The 24,676-nt window shown below is 33.9% G+C and overlaps 2 protein-coding genes across 2 annotated transcripts; both read left to right on the top strand.

Annotated features, from left to right (window-relative positions):
- The first annotated feature begins 1,372 nt into the window (after positions 1 to 1,372).
- LOC107011935 (probable phospholipid-transporting ATPase 8) lies at positions 1,373 to 14,569 on the top strand. Its single transcript, XM_015211624.2, has 11 exons — positions 1,373 to 2,328; positions 7,683 to 9,043; positions 10,076 to 10,186; positions 10,317 to 10,593; positions 10,706 to 10,794; positions 10,877 to 10,985; positions 11,072 to 11,281; positions 11,408 to 11,533; positions 12,793 to 12,891; positions 13,217 to 13,408; positions 13,821 to 14,569. The coding sequence occupies exons 1-11, from the start codon at positions 1,939 to 1,941 to the stop codon at positions 14,382 to 14,384; spliced, it is 3,528 nt and encodes a 1,175-aa protein (XP_015067110.1). The 5' UTR covers positions 1,373 to 1,938; the 3' UTR covers positions 14,385 to 14,569.
- Positions 14,570 to 17,803: 3,234 nt separating this feature from the next.
- On the top strand, positions 17,804 to 18,887 carry LOC107009392. The gene has a single exon (XM_015208719.2). It carries the CDS (start codon positions 17,923 to 17,925, stop codon positions 18,733 to 18,735), a length of 813 nt encoding a protein of 270 aa, XP_015064205.1. The 5' UTR covers positions 17,804 to 17,922; the 3' UTR covers positions 18,736 to 18,887.
- Positions 18,888 to 24,676: the final 5,789 nt, after the last annotated feature.

Below are 24,676 nucleotides of genomic sequence, written 5' to 3' on the forward strand. Positions count from 1 at the left end.
CTCGTTTGATAGTCCATAATTCCCTTGTGAGACAATGTACATTTTTGAGATTTAATGTACGTTATTTTTTATTTGGTGTTTAATAATAATATTGAAGCTTGATTGAATTTAGACTGTGCGAAAAGTTTCACATTAGGAGTTCAATCGCTTTCTAACAAAAGTGACTCCATCTCCATAATGATTTGAAGAACTTGAGACATCTAATTAATAATGATCCTAACATTTACTTTGATAGAGCTTGAGAAATATTAAACAACTGAACAAATAAAAGAATTAAAAAAACACTAAATATAACCGATGGAAATGGATAAGAGAATATGTTTTCGTTTGAAATTGAATATACTTATTGTTAATAGTTGAAAAAGAAATCTCCTATTATTATTTAATAGAAAAAATATGTCATTTTCCTAATAAAATATCAGTATTTTTTTTCTTTTTTAAAATTTTATATTTCTAATTAAAAAAATTCTTATTAAAGAATTCAAGTCATATTTTTGTAAATCGCTTTAATAAATAAGTAGGAAATAATTTATTTCCGTGAACACTTTAATAATTAATATAGAATGACTCTTTGTAACTTTTTCATAGCAAATTCACAATTAATTTTTATTTAGATAATGAGAGAAATAATTATAATAAAATAGATCATTATTTTTAAATTAAAATTAATTATAATAAAATAGACTATTCTTTTTTATCTTTTCAATTTGAATATAATAAGTAACAAAACGGAACATTTTCACACCAAACTAGTAGGGACAAAAACATTTTAAGATCAAATTATTTACCAAGGATAATTTTATTTAGTTTTACATAGATTAAGGTTATTTTTATCATTTTCCATGGAAATAATCTCAATTTTACTAAAATTAGTATAACTGATATCAACGTTCATATTCCGCTTTTTCTCAATTTAAAAAAAAAAATCTAGTTTAACTTGACGAAAATTAAAAAATCTATTTAATTTTATAGTATTAAATTAAAATTAGATCAAACATATCAAATTATTATTTAATCTTATAATATTAAACATGTCAGATAGATATTTATAGAAAATCATTTTTTAAAACAAACTATATTTAAAAAAAATAAAATATATTTTTTAAGACAGTCCCACCAAACAGCCACCTCATCACCTCAACCAGTGTACATTTTCATCGAACTACGGCGCTTGTCCAAACGGTTACAATAAATAACGTCGTCCTCTACAAAAATACATTATAGTCGTCGTTAATCTTGACCCAATTTACATCATCCGCCACGTGTACGGTTAGGATGAATTACGTCATTTAGCCAGTCCACGTAAGTCAAAGTTCCGATAAAAGCATCGCTATATTTAGTACATCGACTGTTCATTCTGTATTTACTTGTGGAAACAGCAAAACATAAAATTGACACATATTGTTGGTCAACTAGAAAGTCCTTATTCTCTCCTAATCTTAACCAAAATAACTTTCTTGAAGAAATTTATGGAAACAAGATTCTCTGTAATCCATTGTGTGGATGTTTCTAAGTTTCTTGTTCTTCTTGCAAGTAAATGTAAGAAAAAGTTGGAGTTCAGACCATATTTGTCATTTCACCGACAGTGCAATTGTGGAAGTAAGGGATCTTTAGTAGTACCAGTACTAAAGAACAAAGATAAGAATTTCCAGGAAAACTAATTGTTAGGGTTTACTTTTCTTGAAACCCCATTATCAGTTTTGGTATTTTGGTGGATTTTTATGGCAATTTTAAGTTTAAAACATGAGAAAAGAAGGATCTTGATGTTAATAACTCTTCCATTCTTGTTTTCTTGTTCTCTTGTTTTGTCTCAGTGGCAAGCTGTAAGCACTACTGGTTCAAATTCTTGTTTTTTGCTTTAGACCCTTGTGGTTCGGCCTTTCTTGGACCCCTGAACAGTGGGAGCTTAGTGTATCATTTTTTTTTTTGAGAGAGAAAATGGCAGGTGGTAAGATGAAAATATGTTTTAGTAAGATATATAGCTTTTCGTGCATGAAGTGTTCGTTTAAAGAGGAACATGGTCAAATTGGGAAGAGGGGGTTTTCAAGGATTGTGTATTGTAATGATCCTGATAATCCAGAACAGGTGCAGCTAAATTATAGAGGGAATTATGTTTCTACTACAAAGTACACAGCAATTAATTTCATACCCAAATCATTGTTTGAACAATTTAGAAGGGTTGCAAATATATACTTTCTTGTAGTTGCTTGTGTTTCATTTAGTCCTCTAGCTCCCTATACAGCCAGCAGCATTTTAGCGCCTTTGCTTGTTGTGATTGGGGCAACAATGGCCAAAGAAGGAATCGAAGATTGGAGGCGTAAAAGGCAGGTATATGCTTATTACTGACATATTCTCATGCTTGAGAAGCTTTTGTGCTAGCTACTGGTTAATCCTGTTTCATAGATTTTTATGCTCTGTTTTCCTCGGCTGCGATCAAATAGCTCCCCGTTCACCAATCACAATCAATCTAGCCAGGGTGAAACTTAATCACTAAAATGGTTTTGCTCTTAACTAAAACGTAAGAAGAGGACAGAAACTTGGTCACTGCTACAGGTGACCAAGGCTGCCATAATATATATATATATATGTTGATGATGTACATGATAGAGTTTGAATACAAATAGAAAAGAGCTATCCTAATCAATAAAGGATGTTGAGTTTACATAGAAGACTTATTGTCATCTAACACCCTCCGGCAAGCACATGTCGGGTTTGGAGACAGTGAGCTTGGATCGTAGATGAGCAAAACGAGGGGAGCTTAGAGCTTTAGTGAACACATCAGCAGTTTGATCAGTGGAAGGAATGTACTTAACACAAAGCTGGCCACGAGCAACCTTTTCGCGAACAAAGTGATAATCAATTTCAATATGCTTCGACCTTTGATGAAAGACAGGATTGGCAGTGAGATAAATGGCACTGATGTTATCACAGAATATCACAGGAGGACAAGGACAAGGCAATCGGAGTTCCTTGAGCAAACTAGCTATCCAAGATACTTCTGATGCGGCAAATGCAATGGCACGATATTCAGCTTCAGTGCTGGACCGAGCTACTACCTTTTGCTTCCGTGAGGACCAACTGATTAGATTAGGACCATAATATACAGCAAAGCCATGATGAGAACGACGATCATCAGGATCAGCAGCCCACCCTGCATCACAGTAGACATGTATAGTAGATGAAGTGGATGGAGTGATGGAGATACCATGCGTAAGGGAGCCTTTGAGATAGCGAAGGATTCGTTTTACGGCTTTCCAATGATCTAATGTAGGATTCTGCATGTATTGGCAAACACGACTAACTGAGAAGGAGATCTCTGGTCGCGTAATGGTCGCATACTGAAGAGCACCAACAATGCTTCTAAATAATGATGGATCATCAAAGGTTTCACCATGTTTGGACAACTGAAATGTGGTGTCCGCTGGAGAAGGAGAAGGCTTGCAATCTGTCATTCTTGTTCGAGTGAGTAAATCTCGAATGTAGCTAGTTTGAGAGAGATGCATTCCAGATCCGACACGACTAACTTCAATACCCAAGAAAAATGAGAGATTACCAAGGTCTTTTAAAGAGAACTCAAGATCAAGAGATTGGGTGAATGAGGATATATAAGAGGGATCACTACCCGTTATGATGATGTCGTCCACATAAACTAAGAGGTAGGTAGTGGAGGAAGGAGTATGACGGACAAACAAGGATGAGTCAGAGTAACAACAAGTATAACCATGCGATAGGAGAAATGTTTTGAGCTTGAGAAACCAGGCGCGAGGAGCTTGCTTTAGTCCATATAACGCTTTCGACAAGCGACACACAAAATGTGGGTGAGACTTGTCAATAAAGCCTGGTGGTTGAGACATGTAAACAACCTCCGTAAGGTCACCATTAAGGAATGCATTGTTAACGTCTAATTGCTTAAGAGCCCAACCTTTAGTCACTGCATAAGATAAAACAAGTCTGATGGTTGAAGGTTTGACAACTGGGCTGAATGTATCATGAAAATCCACCCCCTCTTCTTGATGAAAACCTTTGGCAACTAAGCGAGCTTTGTACCTTTCGATTGAACCATCTGCTCGTCGCTTAATACGGTATACCCATTTGCAACCCACCACATTTGCAGTGGGAGGGCAGGGAACAAGTGTCCAAGTGCAGTTACGACGCAATGCTTGATATTCAGCTTCCATGGCGCACAACCACTCAGGAGAGGATGCAGCTTGCTTATAGGTTTTTGGTTCACTTGCTATAACGGATGAAACTGGGGTAGGATGGCAAGATACAACAAGTGTTTTAGGCTTGAGGGAATTTGTTTGAGCTCGTGTGGTCATAGGATGATTGGAAGAAGTAGCAGGCCGGAAATATGTGGGAGCATTCTGATTTGTGCTTGAAGCCGAGGACGCGACGGTGGGCGTACATGTATTGTGTGGTGGAGATATTGTGGTGGATGAATGAGGTACTGGTAGGACTCGAGTGGATAGGGAGGATGAGGAAGGGGAATCTGCCAGTGAATGGAGTAAAGGTGAGGCAGCAGATGTGGGAAACGCATTGGAAATTGATTGTAGAGAAGTTAAGGATGAGGGTGGTGAGTTGTCACTGGAGCAAGAAGAAAACTTGTTGTAATGAGGATAGGGAAATCTATCTTCATCGAACGTCACATGACGAGCAATGTACATCCTATTGGTGGGGGGATAATGACATAGATAACCTTTATGCTTCGAACTATAACCCAAGAAGACACACGGAAGAGAGCGAAAATCAATTTTATGATGATTGTAAGGACGTAGAAAAGGGTAGCATAGACACCCAAATTTTCGAAGAAGTTGGTAGTCCGGTGGATGATGATATAGAGCTTGATAGGGTGATTTAAAGGATAATATAGGAGTGATGGTGCGGTTATGTAGGTATGTGGCGGTAGAAAAAGCATGCTCCCAGTATTGATATGGAAGACATGCGTGAGCAAGTAAAGTTAGTCCTTTCTCCACAATGGTGCGGTTACGTCTTTCTGGAGCCCCATTTTGTTCATGAGTGTGAGGACAAGAGAGACGATGAGTTATGCCGATGGATTGGGCATATGAAGACACATTACGATACTCCCCACCCCAATCAGTTTGCAAAGTTTTGATGTTTCTGCCAAATTGTGTGGAAACCATCTTATGAAAGTATTTAAAAACATCAAATACTTGTGATTTTGTTGACAAGAAAAATATCCAAACAAATTTAGTAGAATCATCAAGAAACTGAACAAAATACTTGTTTCCATTAATAGAAAGATGCGGAGAAGGCCCCCAAACATCAGAATACACCAAATCGAAAGGGAATAAACTACGACTAGAGGAAGATGCTAACGGGAGCCTATGACTTTTTCCTAATTGACAAGATCCACAAACTGCAGGCATTTTGTTGGAAGTCACTGGAAGATTAAAACTAGAGACTAAACGACGTAAAAGTTGCTCATGGGGATGACCAAGGCGTTCATGCCACGCTTGGAGTGATGCTCGAGATATGACAAAGGCGCGAGGAGTTGAGGATGAGATAACAGGAAGCCCACCACCATCGAAACGATATAAACCATCATCAATTGACCCGCGGAGTAGTATTTTTCCCTGAGGATCCTTCACAAAACAACATGAGGGATGAAATTCCATAAAGACATTATTATCTTTAGTAAATTGAGAAACACTCAGTAAACTCTTGGTGATGGAAGGAACATGAAGAATTTTATTAAGATGAAGAGGTCGAGTAGCACAAGAAAGCTTAGAGGAGCCGATGTGATTAATAGAGAGTTTTTGGCCATTACCTACAGCAAGCTGATCCTCACCATTATAGTCTGTGTGAATAGATAGTTGAGACAAGTCTGACGTAACATGATTGGTAGCACCTGAGTCCGCAAACCATGAATTATCAATAATAGCCGAAGGAGACATCATAGAATTAGTCGAGGGAGTAACCATATTGGCTTGTGGACGGTTAGAGGATCGGGTTGGTGGGTAGGTATCCATGTTGTTGCGGTTGTAGCAATTACGAGCATGGTGGTTGGGTTTCTCACATATTTGACAGATTATGCGAGGTGATGATCTATTAGAGGAACGAGGGGGGTTGGTATTGGTCGGGCGAGTGGAGGATTTTTGAGAGGTGGTGACACTTTGTTGATTAGGATATCCAGTGATGGGGGAGCGGTTGGAGTATTGACGAGATATGGCATTGGCTTGAAGTTGGAAGGATTTGGTTTCCTCAGCCAGTTTCTCCTCTTCTTGGAGAAGTAAACCAAGAAGTGAGTCAGTGGTGAGGTTATCAAGGTGAGGGTTAATGGCAGAGCGAAAAGGTCCATAGGAAGAGTCTAGTCCGAACAAAATAGCACTCATAAGTTCTTCGTCTGTTATGGGACGGGCAGCAAGGGCTAGACTATGGGATATAGTTCGTTTCTTGTCAACATAGTCCATAATGGTTGAAGAACCCTTAGTGGTGGTTTGGAGTTGGTGGCGAAGTTGCATGACGCGAGCTCGGGATTGAGATTGATAAAGGTTGGAAAGATATGACCAAGCTTCATGAGTGGTACGAATGTGCATTATGTAAGGTATGATAGAATGGCTCATGGTAGTTTTGAGCCAAAGAAGAAGGATTTTGTCCCGCTTCTTCCAAGCCGTGAAGGCTGGATTTGTTGTGGATGCAGAGGTGCCCTGAGTAGTGGTTAAGATAGTGGCGGATGGAGCATTAGTTCCATCAAGATGACCCTCCAAATCAAAGGCTTCAAAGGCAGAATATACGGTAGATTGCCAAAGGTAATAATTTTCGCGATCAAGTTTTATCGGAAGGCCGGGAAGGGCAATTGTTTGGGAGTTGGAGTCAGTTATGGAGAGATGTGTGGAAGAGGATGAATGTGGCTGAACGGCAGCGGCGATGGACTGGTTGGAGTTGTCCATGGTGGCGGAAAGAAAAAAAAAAATTGGCTCTTTGATACCAAACTAAAACGTAAGAAGAGGACAGAAACTTGGTCACTGCTACAGGTGACCAAGGCTGCCATAATATATATATATATATGTTGATGATGTACATGATAGAGTTTGAATACAAATAGAAAAGAGCTATCCTAATCAATAAAGGATGTTGAGTTTACATAGAAGACTTATTGTCATCTAACACTCTTTTTATGAATGGTTAAATGAGCTTAGGATTTAACTTGGCCAGTGTGGTTTAGCAACTAAGGACAATGACTTTGGGGCAGTGTTGATTTCATAATGAGGCTAAAAGTAGTGAAGCAACTTCAATAAAAGAACCTATTGGAATAAATAAATAAATAAATAAATAAATAAATAAATTCAGTATCTTTCTTGACCCGCGGGTTCATCGCCTTAATGAACATGTTCTATAATTGAGCTTCCTAAAATGACTAGGAAATACAAAAAAATTTCTCAAGCACAAGCATTGACTACTTGATACAATTTTTAAAAAATGAAATTTATTACGTAAAAACATTTTGTGTCCCTGTTGGTTGAACACAAGTGTTTCAACTTTTTTATTTCCCTGGTGAAAAAGATTCTTAGTCAATGTTGGCATGCCTTTGGTTCTGGCAGTTTGACAAAAAAAATGTTGGCATTTTGGCATGCTTTTGGTTTGTCGTAAGCAAGTTCAGTTATATATTCACTTGTCCTTCTTTGTAAAATTTTAGTTCTTTTGTATGCAATCTTTTCCAGGATATTGAGGCCAATAACCGGAAAGTAAACGTATACACTGAAAATCATACTTTCCAAGAGACTAGATGGAGAAGTTTACGAGTTGGTGATCTTATTAAGGTGTACAAGGATCAATATTTTCCCACTGATTTGCTTTTGCTTTCATCAAGCTACGAGGATGGGATATGTTATGTTGAAACCTCCAATCTTGATGGAGAGACTAACCTTAAGGTGAAGCATGCATTAAATATCACATCCTCCCTTCAAGACGATGGTTCTTTTCAAAATTTTAAAGCTCTTGTTAAGTGTGAAGATCCAAATGAAGATCTTTATACTTTCATTGGAACTCTGTATTATGATAACCAGCAAAACCCTCTTTCAGTGCAGCAGATACTTCTGCGAGGTTCCAAGCTACGGAATACTGATTATGTTTATGGTGTGGTCATTTTTACTGGTCATGACACAAAAGTCATGCAGAATTCTACAGATCCTCCTTCTAAGAGGAGTGGAATCGAGAAAAGGATGGATAAAATAATATATGTTCTTTTTGGTACCTTGATTACGATAGCTTTTATTGGGTCTATCTTTTTCGGGATTGAAACTAAAAATGACATTTCTGGTGGGAAACTAAGGAGGTGGTATCTTCGACCAGACAAAACAAGTGTGTTTTATGATCCTAAAAGAACTTCACTGGCTGCATTTTTCCATTTCCTGACAGCCCTTATGTTGTATGGGTACTTGATTCCTATTTCGCTATATGTGTCTATTGAAATTGTGAAGGTTTTACAGAGCATATTCATCAATCAAGATAGGGAGATGTACTATGAGGAAACAGATAAGCCAGCTCATGCAAGAACATCTAATCTTAATGAGGAACTTGGGCAGGTTGACACTATACTCTCTGACAAAACAGGCACCTTAACATGCAACTCCATGGAGTTTGTTAAATGTTCAGTCGCAGGTGTTGCGTATGGACGTGTTGTGACTGAGGTAGAGAGGGCCCTGGCAAAGCAAAAAAGAGATGGAGCACAGGAAGTAGGTGATACTTCCAATGACGTGAAGGAATCAATTAACCCCGCTGTTAACTCGGAGAAATCTATTAAAGGATTCAACTTCAAAGATGAGCGTATAATGAATGGTCAATGGGTCCATGAGCCTCATCGAGACATGATACAGAAGTTTTTTAGAGTGCTGGCCATTTGTCATACTGTTATTCCTGACGTGAACAAAAAAACAGGTGAGATCTCCTATGAAGCAGAGTCACCAGATGAAGCTGCTTTTGTCATTGCAGCAAGGGAACTTGGAATCCAGTTCTTTGAAAGAACACAAAACAGAATTACACTGCATGAATTGGATCATCAGAGTGGCAAGATGGTTGACAGGTAAATCTTTGATTTGGTTTTTCCTGTATTTGAATCTTGAATATTCAGAAGTTCTGTTCAAAGATCTGAAAGTGGTTTGCGCATCCATTAGCCAAGAATACATCCACATTTCCCTGTTTTGTCTTTTTGTGATGTGTTTTATCTACTCTTTTTTATTTCAACTCTTTTAGTTGTGTGGTGTAGAAGAATCCCTGACAGGGCTTATTTCTGTTGGTTGATATTTTCTCAGGGATTAAATACTAGTTTTGTGGCCTGCCAAGTGCCAACCAACAATAGTAGCTTTGTCCTTCAGATTTGTTGAAAACATAATACAAATAAATAAGGTTTCAGAAACAGGCGACAAAGTCCATTTGAGAAATGCTTTTAATTTTTTTTAAAAAAAAATGAGATTTCTCTTCAATCTTGTTTATTTGAAAAGATCTTTATAAAGAAGTTGAAAAAGTTTTTCAACATCTTTTGAAACCAAGCATCAGAAGTGTCTTTCAGATGAAAGATCACATGTAACCAGAGTAGCACTAAGGGTCCTTGGTCCTGAGGAAAAAAAAATCAGACCTGTATCTAAAGGGACATGTTCAAGACCTAATGTAAATAATGAAAAGTTTGACCTTTCAAACCTCTTGTGCTTCCTTCAGAGAAAAGAACCTGCTTATGTTTTTAAATGAGGTGATCACACAATTTAACAAGAATTATTGTGTAAATTCCAAACTGGGATGCTATCCTCTTCATCACTCTCAGCCCCTAACATTCTCAATTCAGATGCTTTTGCTTCAACAGAAAAGCAAGGTTCATTGTTTCTATAAACCTGTTATGTTTAATCTGCTTTGACATTGAGATAAAATGAGATATGAATAATACGCTGCAACTTATACAACTCTACATTACTTTAGTTTAAAAAAATAAAATGCTGCAATGAACTTAAAAATTATATCAAGGCCTCGTCACTTCTTTACGTATCAATTGGTTATGGAATTATTTTTACCCTTTTCCCTTATTAGTTTCATTGCTTTCTGCATAACATGATCTTCATTTCAGGTCATATCAGCTCCTTCATGTCTTAGAGTTCAGTAGTTCGCGGAAGCGAATGTCTGTAATCGTAAAAAATGCTGAGAACCAGTTGTTGCTCCTCAGCAAAGGTGCAGACAGGTCTGTATCTCCGTGCACTGCCCTTGCATGTGTCTAGTTTTTCTTATCAAGTGATCAATATGATTCAAATCCTCTGATTCTGTTTAATTTAGACTGATATCTTCTTGCTCGTAATATTTCCTTTTGTTAGTGTGATGTTCGAACAACTTTCAAAAGATGGGCGTTTCTTTGAGGGTATAACAAGGGAACATCTTAAACAATATGCTGAAGCAGGATTGCGAACTCTTGTCGTAGCTTACCGTGAGCTTGATGAGAAAGAGTTCCAATCATGGGAACAAGAGTTTTTGAATGCCCAAGCTTCTGTAACAGCAGATAGAGATGCTTTGGTGGATGCTGCTGCTCAGAAGATTGAACGGGACTTAGTTCTCCTTGGTGTTACTGCTGTTGAGGACAAACTTCAAAAAGGGGTGAGCTTTAATCTTATGTTGCACATTGGTTGCAATTCAGAATAGCTTGCAATCTCCTTTTTTCGCTTTGTGTTGTACATGACTTGCTCCAATTCCAAACTGATTGCTGCAGGTCCCTGAATGCATTGATAAGCTTGCAAAAGCTGGAATTAAGATTTGGGTCTTAACTGGTGATAAGATGGAAACGGCTATCAATATTGGGTAGGGTTTACTAGTAAAATCATGCAACTTCTATAATCAAACGGTGAATGGAGTTCTCATCATCTTTCTGAATGTCCTGTAGGTATGCTTGTAGTTTATTAAGACCAGATATGAGGCAAATCATAATTACTTTACATTCTCAAGACATATTGGACTTGGAAAACCGAGGAAACAAGGAGACTATAGCAAAGGTACAGGATTTTGGATTTGTTTTGCCTACAAAAACACAAATGTTTTTTTTTAATTTTATGTTTTTCACAAAGTTCAACTGTCGTAGGCTTCACATGATAGCATTACAAAGCAAATACGGGAGGGAATGTCACAAGTAAGCTCAAGCAGAGGAACTACTGCATCATTTGGTTTGATCATTGATGGCAAATCATTGTCATTTGCGCTTGACAAAAAACTAGAAAAATCGTTCTTGGAGCTTGCAATAAATTGTGCATCTGTTATTTGCTGCCGCTCCACTCCTAAACAAAAAGCTCTTGTGGGTGCTATCCCTTACAGTTTTGTATTTAGAGAAATTTTTTCATGAGCTGTGTACAAAGTTTGTTCAATATTTCGTTTTGTTGGCCATTTGAATAATCTGACAGAAATATTTGAAGATATGCAGGTTACCAGACTGGTGAAAGTTGAAACACACCGAACTACATTAGCAATTGGGGATGGGGCAAATGATGTAAGCATGCTACAAGAGGCTGATGTTGGGGTTGGCATCAGTGGCGTTGAAGGAATGCAGGTTAAATATCTTTGTCTAGTTCTTCCTCTTTTGTATTATCCTTTTTCCTTCCTCCATTTCTCAGCATTTGGACCCTTCCCTTCCCTTTTCTTCGTTGTCCCACTTCACTTTACCTTTTCCTCGTTAGTGGTGGATATCTTTCCTCAAGTGGGGCTTTGGGTGAGGGATTAGGTAGTAGCTTTGGCTGTCCTGTTTTTTCTGTACATATTACCGTATCTATTCTCCCTCGATTGCGAGCACGTGTAATTTTGATATCTTTTATAAGGTCAGTTGGAGGCCTAAAAAGCTACTGAAAATGAGGATATAAGTACATCATGCAACTGTAATATATTTTTCAGGGAAAAAACATGCAGTGTAAGACCCACCGGCACATGACTGTTTGATTATATAATGTACTTTTTTGCGGCACTCTACTCTTTCTATTGTATTATTTTTTCTGCATGAATTAACTTTCTGAGCAGAAACAAACTCTCTGTCTAATGAACTTGATGATAATTGTGTCTTCTACTTGGTGTGTTGCATGTCCACAAATTTCAAGTTCTTAATGTAAGAATTCTGCTAGCCCAGTAGCTGCTTATGATTGGTCTGCATTATGGATAGTCCGACTTTACAAATTGTAGCAAGCTTGAATTTAGTACGTTTTTATTCATCATTAATCATTGTTCTGGAGGATTAGAAATTGATAATCAAGGAGTCGAGACTTGATGAAGAACAGAAGTAACGTTCAGTACTTTAGTATATATTAGCTCTTTTGTGTGAGACACTTTTCCTTTTGCTGATTACTGTTCCTCTGGAGCGCCTTATAACTGTTTCGTGTTCAGATTTGATGAATGGTTTCTCAGTAAACTTCTCTATATTTTTAGATTAACATATTGTTTTCTAACTTCCCATGTAAAACTTTTTATGCTTCTACATAGATGTGAATTGCATTAGCATGACAAACTGTCATTGCCCAAAGATGTATTGGCGTTGTTTCTCATTTCAACATTCTGCCATTGATATGGATTTTTGATTTAGCAGGAGCTGTAACACTGTTTTCCTCTTTCATTTGCTGCTGTTTTTTTGGGCATAAATATTATCTACGAAGTCGGTCAATGCTTAGAGTCATAAGCTTTTTCCAGAAGACATTCTGTTTTCTTGTCTCTCTTGATAGACTGTGATTTCTAATTGTGAAGTAGGCAATATGAGCACATATGCTTCTGCCTAACAATGCCAATGTTTTAGAGGAGTTAAACTGATGATTCTGCAAATCTTATTAGGCTGTCATGTCAAGTGATTATGCAATAGCTCAATTCCGTTTTCTTGAGCGCTTGTTATTGGTCCATGGCCACTGGTGCTACAGGAGAATATCGATGATGGTAAGTATTCAATATCTCTTCTTGGTGAAATAAAAATAAAATTGGATATGACCAGAAACCACATCAGGCATTTTGTTCATCTTGAATTGTACCCTTTTTTTTAACCTTATTTGTAAGAACTGAATTGATGTAATTAACATTTGCAGGATTGAGTTGAATATTTTTATTTAAACAGGCGTGCAAACATAATTATTATAGCAGGCTTACAGTTTTTTTTAAACCATTAAGAAGTATGACACATTATAAAGTGAATAGCCAGTTTCATGTTTGGTTTTGAATTAGAGACATTTATGATCTTCCTAATATCACCTTGGCATGGTTGCAGCTATGCTACTTCTTTTACAAGAACATCGCCTTCGGGTTGACCCTTTTCTGGTTCGAGGGCTTTGCTTCTTTCTCTGGCCGACCTGCTTATAATGACTGGTATATGTCATTATATAATGTGTTCTTCACATCGCTTCCTGTGATTGCTCTCGGTGTCTTTGATCAGGATGTTTCTGCCCGCCTATATCTCGAGGTGTGTCTCCTATTTTATACTTCCTTTTAAGCACTGCAAACAAATCATATTTATTTTAATAAAAACTATTTCATATTTTTCACCAACTTACAGCTAGGCAAAAGCATGATAAGGAAGTTAAATAAAGGAGTGGTAACATTTACATGGTTGTGAATGCATAAATCACCTTCATATAAGTATGCACTTAGGATTAGGCAAAAACACGACCACAAACAAGGTTATGAAAAGGCATTACATCGTTTCCACGTTTTATGTATTTTTTTGATCTCTTTCTCAAGTGGATACAACTATACAAGTGAGCAAGAGGGCTTAGTATCTATAAAGGCCCGTTCATCTGAATTTTTGCTTGAGTTACTGATACATGCAAGTCGAGAAGGGTTCCTTTATATCTCTCATGGAATCTCTTTTGCAGTTTCCTAAGCTCTATGAAGAGGGAACGAAGAACATTCTTTTCAGTTGGCGTCGCATTTTAGGCTGGATGTTAAACGGTGTTATCTGTTCTATGATCATCTTCTTTGGCATTACCAATTCACTCGTGCATCAAGTATTCCGAAAAGATGGTCAACCAGTTGACTACGGAGTCCTCGGGGTGATGATGTACACGTGTGTCGTGTGGACAGTCAATTGTCAAATGGCAATCTCTATCAACTACTTCACTTGGATTCAGCACTTCTTCATTTGGGGCAGCATTGCCATTTGGTACGTGTTTTTAGTTGTTTATGGCTCTCTTTCGCCTATAATATCTACAACCGCGTACAAGATTCTTGTGGAAGCTTGTGCTCCGAGTCCTTTCTATTGGCTTGTCACACTCCTGGTTGTCGTTGCCACTTTGTTACCATACGTTACGTACAGGGCATTTCAAACACAGTTCCATCCTATGTACCATGATCAGATTCAAAGGAAACAATTCGAAAGTTTAAACAGTGACTTTTCTGAGGAGTCCAGTGACAGAGGCAAACAAAATATAGATCTTTAAAATTTAGTTTGTAGTTTATAATTGACTGTTCAATTTGTAAAGTTAATTAAGTTTGTGTAAAGTAGATATATAACAATACTGAGTGAATAGGGCTAGGAAAGTAGAAACTAACATTTTGAGGTGGAATTTATTATCATTGTAACAGTCTAAATACATCCCTTTTGGTAAAGGATTTGATTTATCTATCATGGTGCAATGGATTTTCTTTCTAAAGAGATTAATCAATATGATCTTCCTAAGTTTGCATTAACGAAAAATGGTCAAAATTACCCTTCAACTATTTGAAATCGAGCAGTATACCTTTACTTGGAAGGAGACTATAATAGCTTCTGTTATCCAATTACTGAACATCTAACATCGGGGTGCTTTAAGACATGTTAATACTCTATTTGTTTCAAAATAGTTGTCATGTCTCAGTTTCAAAAAGTTAATTTGACTAAAATTTTGAATATTAAATTAGATTACTTTGATAGTCAAAATTAAATTTAGATATTAAAATATTATACAAAATAATATTATAAATATATATCCTCCTTTATATCATGGAAGGATATATCTTTGATCAAAATTTCCATTGTATACTTGTATAGTTAGATAATGCTTTATGAATTTGGTGTATTCATTTAATTGATGTTGATATATACTATAGCTATGTTTGTCTTATTTCCTTTTCATGACTTGTCGTTTCATTAGTTTGTTATTTTTTCTCTGCCCCAAATTAATTGTATCTTTATATTATACTATTTTCAGTACTTGTTTATATGTTTGACACACTGAAAAATGTGTTAAAACTATGTGCATCGTTAATTTGCTTAAATTCAAAGTTTTCCATTTATTTTTTCTATTCCAATTTCAATACTGACATATTGCCGACTTGACTCAAGTGCTATGCCGGCCCCCCTTTGAAACAAACTGAAATACAATGATTAGCTTCTCACAAATGTTTAATATGATTAGTCTAAATTTATCTTTGAATATTTACTTGGTCATTGAATATTTACTTGGTCAATATTAAGAATAAGTTCAACCGATTAATAATTGCATTTCAGAAACGTAATTTATAGAATATATTTTGTGATTCAGAAACATTGAGATATAAATTGGGACAAGCGACTATGACATGTAAATTATATTTTCTTTTTACAAAAATCAACTTATAAATCACGTTTCTAAAGTTTAGTCGCGATGCAATCGACACACATCAGATGATGCATTATGGTATGTTATCAAATGACAAATTTAGTGCTGGAATTTTTATATTTTTTTGTAACAAAAGGACATTAGTAATACAAATAATGAACAAAACACAAGGGAAATAGGCCAAGGAGATGATGTTTAAGCGGCAAAAAAAGGAGCTAAGCATTAGCTACATTTGGATGTAGTAATTATTTAATATATAATATAGTAATCATTTTAGCTTATTAAAAGTGGCTATGCAAATAAAAAAACTGATAAGTTTAACCAACGACTCACAGCACAGTCAAATATTTGATTATTATAGGAAGTTTATGCTTTTATTGACTTGAAAAAGAAAAGCTCGCAAGTCGCAACTAATATTTTAGAAAAAAAGTCTGAAAAATATTTTAGTTTTGATGGAAATTGTTGTTGATCTCTATATTTATAATGATGCAATATTTTTTATGTTCACATGGACTGATATATGTCTTTAAAATATACTATTAAATAATACAAGTTTCGCGTGACATATTTAAGGCCACAAGGTAAATTTTATTCATTTGACATAACTTTAATTTAGGACAATAAGATAAAAAATCTTCCTTATTTTCTTAAACTCTGTGTAAATCAAAATAGACCGTAAAACTATGAAAATATACTTTTATATTTTTATTATTATCGACTTAATATAATTTCATCCAGTGAAATAAATAAAAATATCTTGATGTACGCGTGTAAAGTGGATTATCATCAATGGAAAAAGTTGCACCTTCTCAACTAAAAAGTAGATGCGCCTGAAAAGGAACGGACATCGCGTTTTGTTAATTAGTGAAAAATTGACACATTCGAGTTACTTATTTATAGAAGCTTCCAAAATTAAAATAAAAATCAAAAGTTATGAAAAAGGTTGTTCAAAAGATATATGGTCGTAGATTTATAGGGGACAAAAAAAAATTATTTTTTCATTATGTATTAGAACATTTATTAATTCGACTAGTTAGAACTTATTCTTAATATATTCTCTTGAAAATTTGCTCCAACTTTCTTTTTTTTAAAAAAGGAAACTTGTATGGTTAAGTAGATTTATCCAAAAATACTCCTCTATTTCTTCTTGAGTGAATTTTCTTATCGCGCAAAAAAAAAAAAAGTATTTTTCTTACTGTTTAAGTTAATTAATTATATGTAACAGTTTATTTATGAAGAGGAACCTAAAATGAGAAAAAAGAGTAAATATCCTGCTTCAATCAGTAATTACAGAAATTAATTGTTTGACTTCTTTATATCAAATTAAATTAATTTTACTGGTTTATAAAATCAAAATGCAGGAAAATCTTGAATGACGTGTTATAGTTTTAGAGCATGTTTGATATTGCTAGAAGCATTTTTTTAAAAAAAATAATAATTTGTATTTGATTAATTTATTTGAAAAGTATTTTTTCACTGTGTTTGACTAATCTTTTTAAATATTTAAGAGTTAAATTACAAAAAATGACAACTATTACTGTATTTCTAATATTAAAAGTATTTTATAGAGAGGAACTATTTTATATTTATTATAATTATTTTTATTTTTACAAATAAAAATTACATCTTTAAATTTTCAATCAATATTATACTTTTTGGGGAGGCTGAAATCTTTAATTATTATTTTTTCTTCCTTTTTCTAATATTGAAAAATTATTGTTAATATCCTTTTTCTAATACTACAAAATAATACGTAAAATTATATATAATATATAAGCATAAAATAATTTATAATATTTTTTAGAAAATAAAATTTTTAAATGAAATTTAACCAAACTTATAAAATATGCTATTCAATTAATAAGAAATATATTAATAAATATGTAATTATGCATATATGAAAAGAATATTTTAGTCTTGAAAAAAATATTTTTTTTGTTTTTGCCTTTTATTTTCTTCGTAACAATAGAAAAATTAAAATTATTTTTATTTCCATTTAAAAATAAATATTTTTAGCCTTTTAACAATAATGTTAAATAGATTCTTACTCGAAAAGATCGTATAAAAAATTATATTTTATTTATAAAACTTATAGTATTCCATAATTTATTGCTAATTATCATATATGTTTTTGAAGAAAAAATATTTTAGTAAACGCAACACATGTTTTACATTTATGTCAAATTTTTAAAAAATAAAAATTAGATATTTGAATATTTCTAGAAGAGAAAAAGAAAACCCTCTCGTTACAACTTGCACAAATACTATATAAGCGCAGCTGGAAACTGAAACAGTCCGTCTTCCCCTGTCATAAATAATTCTCTCTCCATTAATAGGATCATAACCTACAGAGACAGTAAACGTGCACCAGAGCGTTTATGAAATTACAACTACTCACATGCAGGAAGACGAATATTTTTCTCCGAGCTTTAGTAGCTACTCTTCAAATAGAGTGGCCGAGATTGCCGGAAAAATCTCCGATGAAATTAAACGTGATTCTCAGGTGGTAGAAGAGAACGTTGACGGTGCCGATGATTTTGAATTCTCTTTGGTATGTGAAAATCCAGAGGATTCGGTCGGCGTATTCCCCTTCGACCGTCCTATTTACCCCGTTTTCAACCGCGATCTGATACCAAACGACGTTTCTTATGGCGTAGATCGCGAAGGTGTTAACGGTGAATCGTCGGAAAACGTCAATAGTTCAGTTCAAGTTTCGTTAAAGGATTTATTCTTAGAAGAAAGGGAACCGCTGTCGTCGTCATCTTCCGAGGTCGATGAGTTGGAGAGTGTACCTCCGGGAACGTATTGTGTATGGAAGCCGAATATAACCGAGCCTTCACCAAGCAGATGTAAGAAGAGTAATTCAACGGGATCGGCGTTTAAGCGGTGGAATATTCGAGATTTGATGCGCCGGAGCAACAGTGACGGTAAGGACAGTTTTTTATTTCTGACGCCGGAAAAAGGATTGAAAAACGAAACATCCAAAGCAAAGGACTCAGCGGAAGCGTCTAAAATTGCCGGAAAATTGAAGGCAAAGGGCAACAGTAGCAGCGGTAACAAGGCATCTTCGATGACGGACGTTTATTTACGGAACCAAGCGGCAAAGGAAATGGATAAGAACAGGCGCAAATCATATTTACCATACCGGCGAGATCTGGTAGGTTTTTTCGCTAGTGCCAGCAATATTGGTAGAACTTTTCCTCCTTTTTAACAATCTTCCATTTTTTAATAGAGTAATGAAGTGTTTGTAAATATCTAAATGAAAGAACATGTGCGATGATTCCTGAATGTTTTAGTTGTTATGCTCCGATTTGTTTAAAGGATGATCATTCACACCGATAATAATTTCCGATGAATTTTTCATATTATCTATGAATTAAATTTAATAATTTTTACTTGGTATATTTACAAATAAATTTGAAAAAAAAAATAATCTTCCTAACGTTGGACCAAAAGTGCACTATGCTTCGCTCCGTTCCTACCTATATGCAATCATATTATTTGTATTTTGTTGTCATATCTATTCTTTACGAAGACTTTAATTAAAAGTATATTTTATTAAGTTATTTTTATTTTGGAATTTTAAATTTAATTACCGTACTATTTTAGATACGGGAAGGAGTAATAATTGTAGTAACCACAACTAGAAAAATTGTTTTGGTGTAAATAAATAGGCATATAGATTGTTGTTGGTTGCATTTAAGTTGCTTGCTGAGAGTTGGGGACTCGAGGAGAGATCGTGGGGGACTTTATTGTATAATTACGAATAGTCAAAAACCGCGCCAAAAAAGAACCAACTCTATTCATTATCATTATTTAATAATCATGACTCATCTTCTAAACTTCATTACCAATTCCAAAACCTGGATCAGCTTGTTTCATTTGGTATGAGGTACTCTTAATGTATGATCGATTAAAGATATTAAATAGCATTAAAATTATTTATTTAACTATTAGGATAAGTTATTTCATAGGCGATATACGGGAACATGTGATATAAAATTAAATATTCGTGGACTATGGAATTCGATTCACATCACGAAATCCTTTATCATTCTGGGTTCCTTGACCTACCCCATCTAATAGGGAGGAAACGGTAATTGCCTGAATAGTTTACTTCCACTTGTTTGCTTCACTCATCTCTCCACAACTTAATTATCTAAATAATTATGCACGTTCTAGTTTACCAAATAGTTTGCTACAAGACCAACATAAATTAAACTATTTCCAACTATATTAAAAAAAAACAATCATATATAATTGAATCTAGAGGTTAAATGGTGGAATTGAGCTGAATATGGAGAGGAGAGAAGGATCAAATGGACCTAGTTATTAATTAATAAACAATTTATTAATCCGTTCAAAAGTTATTTAAAGTTAAATAAGTCAAAAAAAGGATATTATAACTCAATTCATTTTATTCTTACTAAATCTTAATTTTTTCCTTTATTATGGCCCCCTAAACATAAATGAATTGCTTTTAAAAAACATCCCATGTAAGAATTACAAGATGATAAGATAATGATGTATAGAAAATGAATTGTAGCAAGTAAAAAGAGGAGAGAAATAAAAGGTGGGATAGTAGTAGTAGTGTTAAAGTAATAGTCATATTGACAAGTAGTGAAGGAAAGTAAGTCCTTCACATGCATTCATTAATTAGTCAAAAGATCCATGATATCTGCCAGATCCTTTGGGTTGTGCAATCTACTTAGACAACCTCCAGCCTAAAATTATCTTTTTCTACTTTCATTGGGCTTTAAGTAACTGAAAACTGATTGTTTTGCATACTAAATTATGGTTGTAAATGTAAGACTTTAGCCATATTCAATTAATATTTATATCAATCTAATATAAGTGAATTGTTGAGGAGTGCGAATATGTGATATATTCCTCCAAAAAATATTTAATGATATAAAATCAAAGGGTAAATTTCAATATTTTCCTTTGCAATCAATGTAATTAATCTTATAAAAAATGTAAGGGCAACTTTTTCATATAGCAAACATAAAATTCATATTTGTATGTTATAGCAAAGTTTGCATAATTGCGCTCCAAAGCAAACATATATATGTATAATTCGCTATGCATATACAATTGAAGTTGAATTGTACAAAACGAGAAAGAGAAAGAGACTTGGGCAGAGAATTGTATAAAACGAAGTGTATAAAACGAATTGTATAATTATAAGTAGGATGATTATATACAATTTGAATTTGTATAAAAATGAGAAAGAGAGAAAGGCAAAAGAGACTTAGACAGGGAATATACAATTGAATAAAATTGTATAAAACGAGAAAGAGAGAAATTATATACAATTTGAATTTGTATAAAAATGAAAAAGAGAGAAAGGCAAAAAAGACTTGGGCAGGGAGTACTTTTATTGTATAATTATAAGTGTATAGAACAAAAATATATGTATTTGCATGTGTATATACAATTTTCTCTCGCTTTATATAATTAGAAACACAATTTATACAATTCTATTGTATAAAGCGAGAGAGGGAGAGTGGCGAGCGAGAATACGAGGGAGAGAGGAACTGACAAATGAGTTTGTTATGAAACACAAATAAATCAAACGATAGCTACTATATTTATTTTATTTGTTTGTTTGCCATTCTATACAATTATCTCAAAATGTAAAGCACTTAAAATATCCATTTTAAAAAAGGGAAATTCTGGAATAATAATAATAATAATATACTCTTGAACTTTGAAAAATCCCCTCATTTTAACTACAAAGAGTCTCAACACTTAATTTATATTGCACTGAAGAGAGTAGTTAATTAATTACTTACACATCTTCCACATTCATATCACATTTATCACTAAATAATAATTAATCAATATGTATTGTCATGTTAATAAATGATTTAACTATGATAAATAAGTTATTATAGGTTGATGTAAAACCTGGATGCGAAAAAGTCTTAGCAATCGCTAAAGGTAGTAAGTTCAATGCCTTTAAATGATCTAATTTACAGAATAAACTTATGTAAAGGTATTATGTACTCCTATCAAATATAAATACACACACAGTGTTATATATATATATAATTTGTGTATATGTTTTGTATACTTTTATTTACAAACATAGTTAAATTGGGCTGCGGGCCAAAAAATATGATAGAAGCCTTTGAATATTATTGACGAGCCATATATATGCAACCTGAGATAGGCTCGACTAGGGCCGGCAAAAGGGGCCCAAAATTTATGACATATTTTATAGGAAAAAAGGGCACAGTATGACAATTAATATAAATAAAATTTATATGATTTGAGTTATTACTTACCGTAAAGAGTTAATATTGTGATTGATCTTTAATGAACATATTTTAGAGAAAAAGATAGAAATTCTTACCTTGAAAGAGGGAGAAAAAAAAGGAAGAAAGAGAGAATTGAAAAATAAAAAGGAAGAATATGCATAAAAAAATTATTGACAAATTACGAGAGAGAAAAAGGAATAATAAAAGTAGACATGATAACTATTAAGAAATAGAGTGAGAAAATCAGAAAAAAAAAATTATTTTCAAATAAAAAAGATGTGAATATTTAATGCCAAATAAATAATAAAAAAATCTTTTTTTTGCTAAAAAATTTAAAGTGTACTATTTATTGCCAATAAACTCTTTAATTTATAAATGAAAGAGTACTCAATTTTCACTTTTATTTAAAAAATTAATAATCAAAGTAACAAGTGTTATAAACAATTTGTGTTATAGTGAATGTCTAATTACGTGGAGTCTATAGGATATGGTTAGGAATCCTACTTGGGAACCAAGTAAGGTTTTCCTATAAATAAAGGGTTTTCCTTCATTGTAAATAAGATTTGTGAAAGATCGATGAATCATGAATATTATCAAGAGAAATAAGAAGTCTTTTCTCTTCTCCCTACTTTCTTCTTCTTGTAATTTTATATAATTTCATAACAATAAGATATTATTCAGATAAATAACCTGCAATTTTATAAAAACATGTAATATATGAAAATGAATAGTTTAATGATAGACTTTTATAATAAAAGAAATTGAAGTCTCTTGTAGTCTAGTTGGTTTTTTTTTTTCTGATAACAAGTGGATTAAGCTATTTTTTCAGTTTACAACATACTTGAATACAAACATTAACAAAACTATTTATTCACGATCTATATAAATACAGATATGAGAAAGCGACTTAATGTAGAACATTTTGCAAAATTCATTCCACTTGGAATATATTGCAACATTATGACAACATTATTTCAGCTTCCCATTCTTTTCCATTTCGATTTATAAAGGCCAGGTTGCTTAACTATATACAATAATTAAAATTTGAACTATATATATATATATATATATATATAAAACTTAAACTCGTAACTATATATTCCTCTTTTGGCACAAAAAAGTAAAGAAGGGGTGGGGGTCCCTGGCATAGGGTTTGATGTGCAATTTGACAGTATGATGTATGTGCAATTATGTGCCTAATATGTCGAAACCATGACTCAATTTGCCATTCTCAAATTGCCTAAAGAGGCTTAATGATCATTTCTTATGGACTTAAAAGGGGCCAAAAATCCATTAAAGTGAGATGCCCTTCCCCAATTTTGTGGTTTCCTCCAATATCATGGCACTCAGAAAATAATCTTGCTCTGCTAGGCTTTCATCTTGGTAGATGTCTATTATGGAGTATATATTTTTCAATTTCTTCCCCCATCAATCAAACAGAGGCGCGTGGAGGTCATTTGGAAAAGTTTGGGCCATGGGGAGGATAAGGATTAGCTTCTTTTTCATTTCCAAGGTAGCCGGTAAGAGTACTGTGAAATTAGGTCAAAGGTCTTGCTCTGCTTTTGTTATACTACGAGAGTTTGGTTAAGTCCGACTCTCTCATATGACTAATAGAGATGGTTTCTTCTTATTTACATATATCTTAGTTATTTGTACTGATATTGATAGAAAATAACAAGTATCTTATGTAATAGTTGAAATGCACCCAAATTAGCCTGGGCACTACTATTTATTATTAAGATGAGTTCTAAATGTGCATTGAGGACTATGTCATCATAACATCAAATGTGTGAATAATTTTACAATGCTGACAAATATTATTTTTTAATTCAAAACTCATCTATATTCTCCACGTAAGGAGAATTAGGCCATACTGTAGCAGAAACATATGGTCCATAGTGATAATAACCATAAAGTTCCACACCAAATTGATAATTGAATGAGATAAAAATTGAAAGAATGTGAAGAAAATGTTGAAGTACAACCACAAGTAGCATTAGATTGAAGATAGGACCTTATCTTTTCTCATCCACTACCTTTTCCTTTTTTATCTTTCATTTACCATCCTCCATTCATTTTTTTTCTTCTTCCGTACGTAGATTTTTTGTTTGAATTTGAGGTAGTCATAAAGTTTTGTTTTAAATATTGACACATGTCACTTCACCACTTTTAATCGTGACATGTGGCGAGCATTGATTGGATAAGGGATATTTGGTAATTTGTTCAAAGAAATTAATGTTAATCTCAGTCGAAGGAATTCAAAAATATTGCTTTGGATATTGTATTCACAAATAGATCTTCCATGCATACACGTATTTAGAGATTCAATCCATCTAATATAATTGTGTAACGTTTATTCCAAATTAGTCCTTTTGAATATATTGGAAGCGATACAATAATAAAAGGATGCAAGTCTGGTGATCAGTTATCGTACCCATGGCAAAACTTTGGGTACATAGCACAGTGCGAAGCGGATAATTGCTTTGCTTCGAGGATATTCTGCAAATGAGATTATGTCTCTAAATCTGATGAATTTGGTACTAAATTGAGATTATGGCCATATTTGTTACTCTGCCGAGGCGAACGGTCATTGCATATGCATGTCCAAATTATGATAATGACCCTACGACAACAAAATAAAAGAATGAGTGCAAATGTAGGTGGGAATATAATTTGTACTGCCCTACGAAAAGTATAACATTGCCTATTCAGCGGTGGAGTAAGAATTTTTAAGTCAAAAAAAATTTAACGACATTAATCGTATATACATTAAAAAAATTCTCAATCTCTATACAATTTAATTTTCCAACAAAAGACAGAACCCGACTCCTAGCTCTGCCCCGGCCCCATTATCCTATTTCTTTCCTCCACATCCCTTTAATTTATTTT

The sequence above is a fragment of the Solanum pennellii genome, chromosome 2 (assembly GCF_001406875.1).
Source record: "Solanum pennellii chromosome 2, SPENNV200".
Taxonomy (NCBI): Eukaryota; Viridiplantae; Streptophyta; class Magnoliopsida; order Solanales; family Solanaceae; genus Solanum; species Solanum pennellii.